The sequence below is a fragment of the Triturus cristatus genome, chromosome 9 (assembly GCF_964204655.1).
Source record: "Triturus cristatus chromosome 9, aTriCri1.1, whole genome shotgun sequence".
Taxonomy (NCBI): domain Eukaryota; kingdom Metazoa; phylum Chordata; class Amphibia; order Caudata; family Salamandridae; genus Triturus; species Triturus cristatus.
In genome coordinates, this window is record NC_140592.1 from 1,105,114,765 (window position 1) to 1,105,129,402 (window position 14,638).

The 14,638-nt window shown below is 46.6% G+C and overlaps 1 protein-coding gene across 2 annotated transcripts in view; it reads right to left on the bottom strand.

The window, feature by feature from the left end:
* KLHDC2 (kelch domain containing 2) overlaps nt 1–14,638 on the bottom strand; it is a 141,661-nt gene that overhangs the window by 17,433 nt on the left and 109,590 nt on the right. For both annotated transcript variants that reach the window (XM_085627009.1, XM_085627008.1), the window contains exons 9-10: nt 11,041–11,150; nt 8,757–8,829 (exon numbers count right to left, since the gene is read on the bottom strand). In XM_085627009.1, coding sequence (XP_085483135.1) covers nt 8,757–8,829; nt 11,041–11,150 — 183 coding nt within the window. The remainder of the gene's footprint in view (nt 1–8,756; nt 8,830–11,040; nt 11,151–14,638) is intronic.

The window sequence follows — 14,638 nt, forward strand, 5'->3', positions numbered from 1 at the left end:
TGCCAGCCTGCCCACCCCACCCCTCAGGTGGGGGAGGCGAGGTGAAGCACATCTCCGGGCTCTCGCCATCTTGAAGATGGGAGGCCCTACCCTATCAGGATTAGGCTACTGCCCCCCTCCCACAGGAGAGAGGCAGGATAGGGGGTGTACCCACCCCAGGACAAGGACCCATTGGTCCCTGGCCTTCACCTACCTGTAACGCCCCTAAATCTAGTATTTAGGGGCCCCCTGAACCTTCCTTCCTCAGATTCCAGATAGAAAAACGACAAGAAGAGCAAGAAGAACAAAGACCTGCCCTGCAGCTGCTAAAAAGAGAAGAAGACACCAACTGCTTTGGCCCCAGCCCTACCGGCCTGTCGACTCTCGAACCTGCACCAGCGCGGCATCCCACGTGGCCAGCAACCTCACCAACCCCGGAGGACCTGGCTACCTTTTAGCTCTAAGCCCCTGGGACTCCCACGAGTAGAGGCTCTACTCAAGAAACCTATTTGCTATCCCTGGCACCAGCCCGGGACCGCGGACCCAACACACTCTGCACCAGCCAAGCCTGGCCAGTGCCGGAGTGGACAAAGACCCAGAGGACGACCCCACGGCGACTGTGACCCAGAGTCCGGCACCCAAGGACCCCCCCTCGACATCCCGGAAGAAGCCTGCAGCCTCAGAACCAAGTGCCACCCCAGCCGCGATCAACCAGAGGGTAAGATTCCCGACGTCAAAAGGCACCCCTGCACCCGGCGCCCTGCGACCCCCTGTGCCCAATCCCGGGGTACCCACCTAACCTACAACTACCCAACTTACCTCTCGAAGTGGTGGTGGCACCTGAAACATCCTCGTCCCCGAGCCTGCAGCCTCTTTCCAAACCGGAACATTCCCATTGATTTCCATTGAGCGCCCTAAGGCTCAAAAGCACCCTGCACCCAGCCGCCCGAGTGGCCCTGGCAGTGCCCTCTCTACACTAACCTACTTCCCCACTTGCCCTGAGTAAGTGACCAGGAGCCCAGCTCCCACAGCCGCGTGGCTTGCCAGACAGCAGCCACCAACCAAGGCCCCCCTATCCCTCATAGGATAACATTGGGCCCAACTCTCTCTGCACCCGGCCGTCCTGAAACCGCTGAGGGTGAACCAACTGTACCTACCTGACACTGGGGGACCCCTGAGTCCATGCCCGGAATTTCAACACTACCAGTAGAGTACTTACCCTTAAACCGCTAACTTCATTTTCCTCATAGGGTAACATTGACTGGCTTTTTCTTCAAAAATCTTCTAAGTGTGAACTTTTCAAAACTGCAAAAATTCACCAAAAATCAGCCAAGTGACAAAAACGAATTTACTCACCTGCTCCTAGGTGAGCTCCCAGTGCTGGATCTTGGTGCCCAGCCCTGACTCTGAAAAGTGTTCACAACTATACTTACCTCTAACTCATTTTTCTCCCATAGGAAACCATTGTCTGCTTTTCTGTGAAATTTCTTCTAAGTGTCTACTTTTGCAAATTTGAAATATTCTTTTAAAATCGTACCATTTCTGCAAACAAAATTACTTACCTGCTTTTGATAAGGACCCCAGTCCTGGGTCTAGGCACCCAGTCCTGGATTACTAAAGTAACGATAAAGTACTCTACCTGCAATTTGAATTTCTTGCCATAGAGATCCATTGAATGTTTTCTGTGAAATATTTTCTAAGTGCTAACTTTTGAAATAGCTAAATATTATTTAAAAATCATTACAGTTATTAAGTCGACTTTCATCACTTGATTCTGAATACTGACCCCAGGCTGGTTCTAGGAGCCAGACCTGGAATTCCAAAAGTAATCTGAAAAGTAATTTATTACAAATAACCTGAATTTACCATTGAGCTCAATGCATTGTTATGTTTAGGAAATAGGATTGTTTATTGCAACCAACTGTGACTGTTTACACAAATTTATTGCTTAAAACAAAAGTATTTATATTCAACCTCTCATTCTGAGAAAGTATATTTTTACCCCCTTTGTGGTTCTAAAAATAAAACAAGCATATATTTTATATATACAAATCATTGGCCTAGAGTTCAGTTATTGAGTGTGTGAAACCATATGCTGACTGAGTGTGTACAATAAATGCTTTACACTGTCCTCTGGTACTGCCTTACTGCTCGACCAAGCTACCACTTTTGAGAGTAAGGTCATACCTAACTTTGACCTCTATCAGCCCCTGGGGGACTGTGGACTCTGTACACCCTGTACCTATTAGGGAACAGTATATACAGAGCCACTTTCTCACAGTGAATTACAGCCATGTTCGTTTTTCACTATTACAAGGCTACCTGTTCTCCATAGGCCAGAATGGGCAGTTTGGTTATTACATTTTATAATCCTAACTGACTCAGGGAACATGGTAGAAATTCGAATTTAGTATGCCTGAACTCAGAATGATAAAATACATCTTTTAGTGAAGTTGGTTTTAACATTCTGTGTTTGAAAATACCACTTTTAGAAAGTAGGTATTTTCTTGTCTAACCATTCAAACCTGCCTCTGCTAGGCTGTGTATTCCTTGTCTGGAATTTGAGTGACAGGGCTGGGGAATTCCAGGAGACAGGGTGAGGTGGCCCAGTGGTGAATAGAGAGATCTGCATCTAGATGGGTGGGAGGAGTAGCACCTGGGACCTGAATAGGGCTGTGCCTTCCCTCCACAATGCTGGCTCCACCTCCTGTGGTGCGTCTGATGTCTCTGCCTTGCACTCTGAAAGGAAAGAAGGAGTCAGGTAAACAAAGTGCTCCAGGACTGACCAGAACCGATTTGAACAAGGCAAAGGCCCCTCTGCCTTCAGAGGACAAAGGATGTTGGGGTATAAGTATTGGGACCCTGATCCCAAGAATTTAGATCACTTTGGGAAAACAAGAAGAAACCTCTGCTGAGGAGAGGAACCAATAAGAAACTGAGGAGAGACTATCCCTGAAACTGGGGGGATTGGCTTGCAGAGGTTGCCTACTGCTAAAGAGAGGAGAAAGGAACTTTGTGTGTACTTTTGCTCAACTCGTGAAGGATCTCCAAGGGCTTGGAAAAAAGCTTGCCTCCTGCTGAAGTCTCAGGAACAACAGACTTCACCCCCCAGCTCCCCAGAGTTCTTTGAAAGTGCCTGCTGCTGTTTTGGGCCTTCTGAGGGACTGCGTGTCGCAAGGAGCTGGAAGCGCGACTCAAGAAGGAGAAGCGTGCCGCCGTCGGAGCCGCTGTCGTCGCATCGCGTAAAGTGGTGTCGCCGCTGCAGTTGTCGCATCGAGCGGAAGCATCTCGCATCATCGAAGTAGTGTCTCGCAACACCGAAGAAGCGTGTCGCCATCGCAGCCATCGTAGCTGACGCATTGCACCGCATCAAAAGAAGAGTCTCGCATCAAGGAAGAAGCGTGTCGCCATCGCAGCCGACGCATTGCACCGCATCAAGAAAAGCGTCTCGCATCCATGGAGAAGCATGCTGCCATTGGAGCTGTTTTCGTCGCATCGCGTAAAGTTTGTCGCCGCTACAAGCTATCGCATCTTGCGGAAGCATCTCGCAACGTCGGAGAAGAGTGTCGCCGCCAAAGCCGCTGTCGTCGCATCGCGTAGAGTGGTGTCACCGCTGCAGCTGACGCATCGAGTCGAGTCTTCTCGCAACATCGGAGAAGCGTGCCGCATCTGGAAGATCTTCACGTCTTTATTTCTTTGCACCATAACTTTCATCGCATCAACATCATTGCAACACTTTTGTTGCCCTGCGTGTCGCATCTAAAAGGTACATTGACTTAAAGTGTCACATTTAAGAACTAAAGAGAACTAAGCTAAATTCTACCATCTTAAAGTAACAGTATTGTGGATTTTTATCATTTAATGGTCTTGTGGTAAATCTATATTAAGAATACTTATTTTTGATATAAAACCTGTGTGGTTCCCATCTATAGTGTGTCACTAGATTACTGTATGTGTTCACAAATGCTTTACACACTGCCTCTGAGATAAGCCTGTCTGCTCATGCCAAGCTACCAAGGGGGTGAGCAGTGGTTATTTTAAGAGTGTACCCCTTTACCCTGACTAGAGGTGAGGGTCCCTATTTGTCACAAGTGCATACCTGTGCCAACTAGAGACCCCCAAGTCTAACAGTCAGTGTTTGGTATATTTGTCTGATTTTGTGTAGTCCATGGTCCCTCATTAGCAGGCGGCCCTCCAAGGGCTGGAACTCGGGGAGAGCCTCCACATTTCGGATCTGGGGGGAGAGTGCATGACGAAGCTGTAAAAATGTATAAAATTGCAACATATGGAAGCCAAAGTCTGTCTGTAATTGTTGGAGTGATTTTAACGTAGTGCCCCTCACTAAATCTACAAGGGTCGAAATCTCCACCAGGTCCCATCCCTGGAACCCGCTCAATGTGGTAGCTGTTCTGAGGTGTGTACCATACCATAAGGTGGTCTGTCAAGTAAGTTTCCATTTCCACCCCATTTGTCTGGTTTTGGCCCTCCATAACTGTATGGCTACTCTGCCAGCCAGTGGTAAGTGGTCTAGCCTTGTGTTGCTATATAATAAGTGGAGCAGAGGGGCTTGTTCCATTGCAGCGTGCTCAATAGCATAAGCCGGATCGGTAGAATTATACCACAATTCGTTGATTACAAGGATGTGGGACGCAACGTAGTATGAATAAATGTCAGCGGCCACTATTCCCCAACAATACGTAGATGATGCACAGGTGTGGAGCGCCACGCGAACAGCTCCACCACCCCAAAGGAAATTGTTTTGTATCGCATTTATTTGTGCAAACCAAGCACGAGGGATAGGATAAGGAAAATTTTGTAGGCGATATAGGATCCGAGGCAGAGAAACCATCTTGAAGATGGCCGAAAGCCCATAGAGGAATAAAGGGAGAGCGGACCATATTGTCGTTTTGTTCGAGACTGATCAACAATGGGGTAATATTGTGTGTCCATGAGATCTTGGGGCACGGGGAGATGTAGATCCACAAATATGTGAACCCGTCTGTGGCCCAGGAGAACTGCGCGGCCCATGATTCACGGCCTTGATGTCCAAACACTGGGAAGAGGTTGGTTTTAGCGGGATTGGCGTGGAGGCCGGTGGTGCCACCAAATACCCTAAGAATTTCTAATATACGGGGTCCCGAGTACCACAGTTCTGTCATAAATAAGAGAACGTCATCGGCGTATAATGCTATACGTTCCGAACGTGATCGGGACCAATCGAACCTCCTGAGCACCAGGTTGCTTCTGACCCAGGCCGCCAGAGGCTCAACTGCTAGGGCGAACAGCAATGAAGATAGTTGACAGCTCTGACGGGTACCACTCTGGATCGGAAAAGGGCGAGAGCGGTGTCCCGCAATCCGAACTGATGCCATCAAGTCCGTATATAGCAGACTATATATGTCAAAAAACGGTGTCCAAAGTTGATTGCCTCGAGCAGCTGAAAAAGATAGATCCAGCTTAACGAGTCGAATGCTTTGTCGATATCGGTTAACAATAGGGCAGCAGGTTGGCCTAAGGTAGGGACAGAAGGGATGGTGTTATGGACTCGTCTGATGTTGTGTCTGCGGCATGAAGCCCGACTCGTCTGGGTGAATCAGATCCGTAATACACCCCCGAAGGCGATCAGCCAAGACCTTCCCTAATAATTTGGGTTCAAAATTAATATGGGAAATGGGGCGATAGGAAAATGGGTCCTCAGGGGGTCGGCCAGGCTTGAGGAAAAGCACAATCTCCGCATGACGCCAGTCTCTTGGTAGACCTGCCAAGTCTGTTGCGTCCGCAATGGTCGCCAATAAATGAGGCCCCAGAAGAGGCATGTGGGATCGGAGGAATTCCATGGGGAACTCGTTGGGACCCGGGGCACGACCCGATTGGATCGCACTGAGGGCACCAGTAAGTTCATCCATTGTAATTGGGGTCTCCAGCCGCTCCCGGACGGAGTGGGGGAACCGGCGAGGCAGAATGTCCACTAGGAATTCCGCTATGAGTTCGGTAGAGATCTGCTCCTTCCAGGCATATAGGGATGTGAAGTGCCTCGCAAATTACTCCGCAACCCCCGCCGGCGACGTGTAAAGAGACCCGTCTGAACCACGAATAGTAGGTGTGACGGCCTGGGCGCCGTCCACTTGGCACAGTCTGTGCAGCATTTTACTGGATTTATCCCCCCACTGATATATCCGATGTTGTGATGCCTCCCAGATCTCCTTGGCTTCACTTAGCAAATATTGACGCAGTTCTTGTTGCCCGAGGATCAAATTGCGGCTGAAGATGGGGCAGGGATTGGAACTGAGCTGGTAGGATATGTTCGCCTGGCGCGCTTCTAGGGTATCAAGCTGTTCACGGCGTGTACGTTTCTCTTGTGTGTGATAGCTAATTTCAGAACCCCGGACGGTCGGCTTGAGGGCTTCCCAGAGAGTAGTGCGCGAAGGGGCGGACGGACCATTGTCTGCTAAATAAGTAGTGATAGCCGTATTGAGCATGTCTTGATAGGCTGGACTACGGAGGTGCCAGGGGGACATTCTCCAACGGAATGGGGGCCTGCGTGAGCATGTGTGAAATTTCATTGCGACCGGGGAAAGGTCGAACAGACCGCGTGGTCGATGCTGTAACTGCGAAAATCTATGAAGAAATACCCGAGGAACAAAAAAATAGTCTAGTCGGGACTGTGACCCGTGAACCGTCCATAGGTATGTGTAATCTCGCTCTGTAGGTGGAATTTGCGCCATATGTCAGCCCAGTCCAGTGTTGATGCCAATGTATACAGTTTGGTCGGACCCAATGGTTGAGGGGAGTTTAAGTTGCGCTGTCGGTCTAAAGGCCCAATGGTGTCGTTCCAGTCGCCACCCATCAGGATCAAACCAGTTGGGAGGGATCCCCAAACCCCCAATCATTTTTAAATAAAAGTAGCCCCTAACGGTGGGGGGGCATAACTGCTACCAATGGTGATCTATTCGCCATAAATTGTACCTGTGACGAAAAGGAATAGGCCCCCGGGATCTGCCCTATGAGCTATGTATTGAAACTGAACCCTGCGGTGGATAAGAACAGCCACCCCCCTGGAGCCCCTTGTAAACAGAACACTGCGTGGTAGATGTGGCAGAAGCCAAAGCGGGCGAGGCACGGGGCTTTCGTTCCCAGTAGATGGGTCTATTGTAGAAGCAGGATGCCTGCCCCATACCTCTTCGCCTGCCGTAGGACCGTGCCACGTTTTACCTTATTCAGCAATCCCCGAACATTCCATGAGACCACCGTTAGGTCTCCGAGGGGGTTTACTTCACCGGGCGTCATTAAGTCTTAGGCAGGAGTTGAATAAAGCAAGGAGATCTGCATAGAAAATAATATGAAAAATAGCCTCCGTCTGCATGTACTTAAAACATATAAACATTATAAAACTACATTGCCGAAGGGATACCCTCCCCACCCCCACCCGACACTACCAGAAACAAGGACCATCTGTCACGGTCATAGAGCAGCGGACCCCCAACGGGGGGCCCACAGATATCACACCAAAGGTTCCCACCCCAACCTATAACTCTAAGAAAACGGGAAGTGCAAGAAGTCCTTGGCCTGGCAGCCCATGGTCAAGGTCCCACGCCCGGCCAGAGAACGATATTGCTAATGCGAATTCAAACATTTACAGTGTCTTACAGATCGCCATGTGGTCTGTGGAGCAATCCAGATCCTTCAGGGCGGAATCTCAGGGCTAGGTGACACCCTGTCCGACCCCGGCCCTCGCCGCTTCTGAGACTTGTTGCCTCGTGTCCGCTGACTCTGTGAGCTTCGAGAAGAATCTGAGTCTAAGGCCAATGGAGAGTTCGCTCGGAGCTGTGGGCGCTCATCCGTCCAAGCAAAGACCGCCTCAGGGATGTCGAAGAAGTAGGACTTGGAATTATAAATCACGCGCATCCGGGCTGGATACAGCAGCATATATTGTACATTCAATTCTCTAAGTCTGTGTTTCGCAGCCATGAAGGATTGGCGGCGTTGTTGGATCAGACGCGTATAGTTCGGAAATACCATTATAGAGCAGGATTCGTGTACAAAGCTGTCTTTATGTGTCCTGGCGAATCGCAGAATAGCATCACAATAGGCATAGTTCATGATCTTTGTGATGACCGGCCTTGGGGAAGCGCCCGGGGAGGAAGTAAGTCTTTTAGAGAGTAATAAAAACATTGTCTTTAGTGTTTTTCATGATGGACCTTTAAAATGGTGGAAAGAGTGGAAAGTCATGCCAACACGTCTCAACTCAGACGTATTGATGGCATTTCAGATTCCAAATACTCCAGAACATAAATCATTTCGTACATCTGATTAATTTTCTTGGTGGAAGGTCAGGTACATTGAGTCACAGTACAAGTAGCCTAATCCGAGGAATAACCTGTATTAATCAGTTGAAAGAGTAGTGATGCAACCTACTGAAATGTTATACAGGTGACAACTTTCACTCACCATAATGCTGACATGAGGCGGAATTGTCATATAACCTTCAAAAATGACTACTGGAATTTTAAATTCATTCTCTGGATTTGGGTGGGTCCCCTTCAGCTGCTTGGCATTCAAAACCACTAAACTAGTACAGGAATGTCCATCTTGTATGCACTTGGGGAACACAGATTTTAATTTATATCTCAACCTTACATAGTAAATCTCAGACACTTCCCCTATTGCAGAGTACAAATGAAAATGAACTGGAACTTGGGTGTCATTTGCACACATGTTGTACAGAAGATGGCTACCATCGAGCTTCTCAAATAGTTGCTTAAAAAGCCAGGTTTTACCTTGGTTTATCTGGGTAAATGTTCGCATAGCGACTCCATTCATTCTTTGAAAGAGAATAAAGCCAGGCATCACCTAAAAATAAAATATGGTCTTCGATAGTTAAAGATGTTGCATTATATATGTGCTAAAGCTTGTACAACTTCCCAAATTAACAATCTGATCATGGAAATCAATAAAGAAAAATTAACAGCCTCTTATGAAATATACTGCTTAATCTAAACAATCTTTGTATTTAACCGTTACCAATCATAAAGATGAGTACAGTTTTCACAGTATATTAATTCTGCTGAGAACACACTAGGTAAAAGCCCGGCTCATTGGCACAGTAGAGTAGGCTCATTCAATGTACCACTTTGATGTTGCCATTTTCCCCCCCAAATGCACATTGTTCAGCATGAAAGATTGAGCACCTCCATATTTCCCAAAGGTAATACTAACTTCTGTAGCAAGAGTTAAGAATGACTTTAGATTGGTGCCTATAGGTATATTCTTGAGAGAATGACATTTTTGTTAATAAACCACGCAAATTAGTATTAGACAGCTTACACACATAATGTTCATAGGGAGTATTATCTTTACATAAATGTTGATTACAGCTAAATGAGGGCTCTCCATACCAGTAAGTTTGTCACAGACTCTTATTGAATAAGATAGTTTAGAAATTGTGATTTGAATTATGAGTGTAAAGCTATGGAATCGACACAGTGATGCTGCAAATGGACACGTTTAGTCAAATTAAAAAAAATTAAGGTTGTTCTAAGTAAAGCATGAGCGCTTGCAAGTGCAGCTGTCTGCACAGCACATCACTAACAATTTCTAAAATATGCATAGGAAAAGGGGCTTCGGATCTACTCACTTCATGCTACAGCCTGGTTGGTGTATCATTTTGCCTTCCAGGAAGTGCATCCTTTGGAATGCATGAATCAGTATTTTGAAAAGACATCTGAAATGTACACTCAATATTCACACCATTGCCCCACATTCAATTTTTAGCTTCCAAATTCCTCAGACACAGAAAGCAATCCTTTTTCTTAAGTCTTTCCAACATTGGTAAAGGTAATAGTAATGTGATAACCTTTGTGCATGCAACACATGTAAACAGCCTTTGTGAATGTCTTGTGTTTACAAGCACTGGCATATTAAAGTCCGACCTACTGGCTTTGCCAATGCTTGTTACAAGTAGCATAAGTGCCATCTTTAGACACTTACTAAAGAGCTTCCACAAAGTACCAGGTCCAGCATGCTTCCATTTACTTATGAGTACCCACGTTTGTGCTTCAGAAATTGATTTCAGAGCAGTGTCTAGTTCCATGGTAGCATTACTCAAAATATACACACACTGAGAGGGGGACAGGGAGCAAAAATTAGAGAGTAGGTCCTGTACCAATGCTCCAAAGATAACTACACGTACAATAGGGTAACAGTTCCTAAGAGAGACAGTGCCGGTATGATCTACTGCCTAAAGGGTAAGGGACAAAGCAACAGGGAAAGTTAGGGAGAGGTTCGTGAGTGTGGATGTGGTGTAGGCCAGATACTCCTGGGTGGTGTTCGAAGTGCCCTCACACACCCTTGCGGGTGCAAAGCATCATCATAGGGTGAAGCTCCTCGTGGGGGTGGCGCTGCAGTCCCTCACGGGCCCTACAAGAGGGCTCTCTGTCGGAGATCTTTTAGTGGAGTAGCCGTAGTTGTGCATGCGGGTGTATGGGGAAGTACGTGACGTGGTGTGTCTAAAAAGACCCTCTGGTACCCTGAACTGATTTATTAGTGAGTCCGTCGGGTCTGGGTAAAATCTAACGGGGAGTAGTGTCTGACCCAGACCCGACTGGGTAAAATCTAACGGGGAGTAGTGTCTGAGTCGCACTGAAGTGAGTAGGGGAGTAGAGTTGTCAATCCCACTGCTCTCAACCCGTGTGTGAGGTTTTTAGAGTGAGAGTGAGGATGTAAGGAGGGTGGTCAACATGTTTCGCGCTGCCCGTGGTCCCTAGTGGATCCTTAGCGCTTCGTCAGGACCTTGGTGAAAAGGAAGGGATAAAATTGAGATACGTGAACAGGTATGTCCTATAATCCCATCAAAAGTGGAGGGAAACACGTATTATTCGTGTCCCATGCGTCAAACCCGCATTCGAGGGGGTCCAGACTGTACCGGAAAGAGACCAGCTGGGGCGGGGGCAACAGATGAACCCCGGGGAATACTACTCCGTAAACCTGAGGTGCCTCCAGGGTCGCTGGGGAATGGAAATATTTCAGATCGACATACTTCTCAAACGACTAGTGTTTACTTACTTAGTGGCTGTTTATCAGTAGTAAATCCTCCAAAGAGAAAAAGGCAATCAGAAGAAATTCTCGTTAAAGAATGCCAAGATCGTCCCACCGGGCAGATTCCCTGTGTTTTACTAGAGAAAGAAGTAACAGATGAAGTAACTCTAACTTATCAGTAGAAATTGAAATATTTTTAAATGTGTGAGGTGAATTTGTTGCACGTTACCATAAAGTACCATGATATAATTTACTACACAATTCCATACAAATAAAATGAAGCACAACACATTTTTAAAACAAATGCATATTAGTTTGCGACCACATGACAAAACTTTGTGTCAAACTCGCTTATATACGTCTGCTGCACATAACTATTTTCATGACATTAACCCACTCTCTCAAAGACTACAAAACTGGGGCCCTGGCACAAATTTCAACAGCAGCATTTAAAGGTATTGTTGTGTTTGCAGGCTTCACAATGGTCCAATTATATTTTTTTATAGATGCATTTTGCGATTTGTGATCTCTTTGATGGAGAGCTGATAGAGTGGCTTTAGTAGGGTGCATGGTGTCTTGCTCAAAGTGTTGAGACATCTGGTTCTGAACTCTCGCAAATGGCTAATCCCCATTTAGACAATGTTGTAGCCGCGCTGATACAGTAATAATACCCTCCTGAGTTTTGCCCAACTGTTTGACTGAAGGAGCAGCAGAACCTACTTGGGCATAAACATACCAAACTGTACTGTATTCTCCAGCGGACACCATTAACATTTGTAATGAAAGATGTTGCAGTCCAAGTTTTCTATGTTTTGATTTTAACTTTCAATACTGGGGTGCCTGTCCAGAAGGAACAGGACCCCCCAAAAGAGATGGCACTGAAGTTTGCGCCCCAGTACTTAAATGATTTAGCCACATTCAGAGGTTTCGTTTTTCTTTTTCCAACCGTAGAGTACTTCCAACGAGCTGGAGGTTTGCCGCATGATCTCTATGATCCTCTTTGCAACCAAAAGAGTATCAGTATTATCCGTGCAAATCTGGAACTAGGGGTGGTGGTGGTGAGTGAAGCATGATTATGTGGGTCAATGGCTACAGGGAGTTTTGGACAACCACACATGAAAAAAAGTCAAATTTGAAAGGAAGAGTTCAGATGAGGTCGTTAAAGATGAATGCTTTGGTATGCACACGAGTTCTGTGGAAAGATCAAAGAGGATCAGGACCACCCTCATTTACTGATGCAAAGAGTTCTCTTGTTTTCACCAGTACACTCTCTATCACAATTGTAAAGTTATTGTTAGGGCGGACATGGTTTTTAGCTCAGTCACAACTGTTTTGTGAACTTGTTTTCGCGACCATTGCCAAGACAAAACAGTCAAAATACAGAGGTAAATGGTGAACAATTTTGGATTAGATATTGCTTTATCTAGGATGGGCCCAATTATGTCATGTTTGATGTTGCAAAAAAATGATCTGTGTTCTACAAATCAATTCAGCAGGTCTGTGATTTCCATGGCAAGAATAGCAAAGGAATCTTAGTGAAAAGCTCCTGGGAAGTGAACAGACAGGTTTGAGGTTTTGATTCTATGCATCATCTGCAGGGGTTGTGGTAGGTTCAACAGATAGGACACGGCTAAGGAGTCAAGGAACTTCACGCTATAATAATGGATTACCTTTGCACGATCAGGATGACTTTGACCAGATCCTTGGGCTGAACATGGTGCATTTTTAAAGCCCATCACAACAGTGATCACACAGTCAATTTTGAACAACTGACTTGTTTAGAAAAATGCTACGATTTGAGCAGCTTAGTGGGAATAACTTGGCCCTTCATGCCCCTAGAGATTGCACTCATGTCAATTTAACAGTATTCAGCATCTGAAAACCTGCTCAGAATACAAAACTTTTCCAGTTTGGAGCCAATTATTACTTCCATATTGAACCATAATCTGTAATCTCTTTATTTCTAATAATTTGCTTCCTCAGTCAAAGTGATGCACTAACGAACAAGTTACTTACCTTTGGTAACGTCTTATCTGGTAGAGACTATCTAGCAGCAGATTCCTTACCTTTGAATATCCCCAAGTGTGAAACTGGATCTGGAAAGTTTTCAAGCAGTACCGCTGTGTGCCAGTAGGTGGTGTCGTTTGGCTCTGCGTCAGTTGCACTAGAAGTGACGTGTGCAGTACCTAAATAGGCCCCACATCGGCACGCTGTCGTCAGCTACTTTCACAACTTTCCAAGCCAGGAGCATGGAGCAACACTGAGAACTGACCATTGGTGTTGAAGACTAAGACCCTCAAAAAGGTGTCCCTTAAACCTGAAACAGTTCACAGAGCGGAAGGAAGGAAGGGTTGGTAAGGAATCTGTGGCGAGACTGAGACTGAGAAAGATAAGGCGTTACCAAAGGTAATTAACTTGTTCCTCTGATAAGACACTTCTACCCATAGATTCCTTACCTTTGAAGAGTTACCCAAGCAATACCTCCCTGGAGGCTGGTCTGCAAAACTAATCAATCCAAACATTCCTGCAGGACCGAAAGAGCGATGTGCCACTCAAGGCAGACCTGACTGTCCAGGCAGTAATGTTTAGTGAATGTGTGGAGTGATGCCCAAGTCGCTGCCTGATAGATATCCAGGAGAGGAACACCATGCACCAATGCAGTGGTCGCAGTCTTAGCTCTGGTAGAGTGAGCCTGCAAGCCCTCAGGAGGCTGTTTTTTTGGTCAGTGCCTTGCAGATCTTGATGTAGAGGACAACTCATCGCAAGATGGCCCACTTCTACACATCCTTCCCTTTTTTGGCTCCAACATAGCCCATGGAGAGTTGATCTACCCGGAATTTGTTGAGCGGTCAAGGTAGAACGACAACGCTCTTATTGGATCCAGACTGTGGAGTCTCTCCTCCTCTTTGGAAGGATGAGTCTAAGCAAAGAAGGTAAGCAGGGTAATGCTCAGTAGCATGAGGAGGGTGCACAGAGAGTGGCTGCAATTCGCTTACCCTCCTGGTCAACGTTATGGCCAGGAGGCAGTTTTTATTATCAAGAGCCTAAGAGGGCAATTGTGTGGAGGCACGAATGGTGCACATATAACAAAGGTGAAGACCCGGTTGTGGTCTTAATGAGGCCTGATGAATGGCATTGAGGAAAACATATGCTGCAGACCTTCTTTCAGAACCTATCCACAACTGGTGACTTAAAGAGAGAAGGTTGGTTCGGCAACCAAAAAAATGCCAAGACGGCAGAGGGGTAACATTTAACTGTGGCCAGAGCAGAGCCATGCTGGGCCAAAGATAAAGCAAACAAGAGAACCTTGGACAAATGCGCAGAAAAGGGAAGTAGGGGGGTCAACGTTGTAGGAAGTACACTATGACACAATCTTATCCCAACAACAGGTGTATACCGATTTAGTGGAGGGACACCTCACTGCCAGGATAACATCACAGGAAGGTCGAAAGCTGTCAGCTGTCGCTGCTCAATCTCCATGAATGCAGGTGGAGGGTGCACAGGTTTGGGTGCAGAACCCTGCCCTGCTGCTGCAACAGAAGATCCTCCCGAACAGGTAGACTGACTTGAGGACTGATGGTCATGCTCAACAGTTCAGGATACCAGATTGTCCGTGCCCAATCCG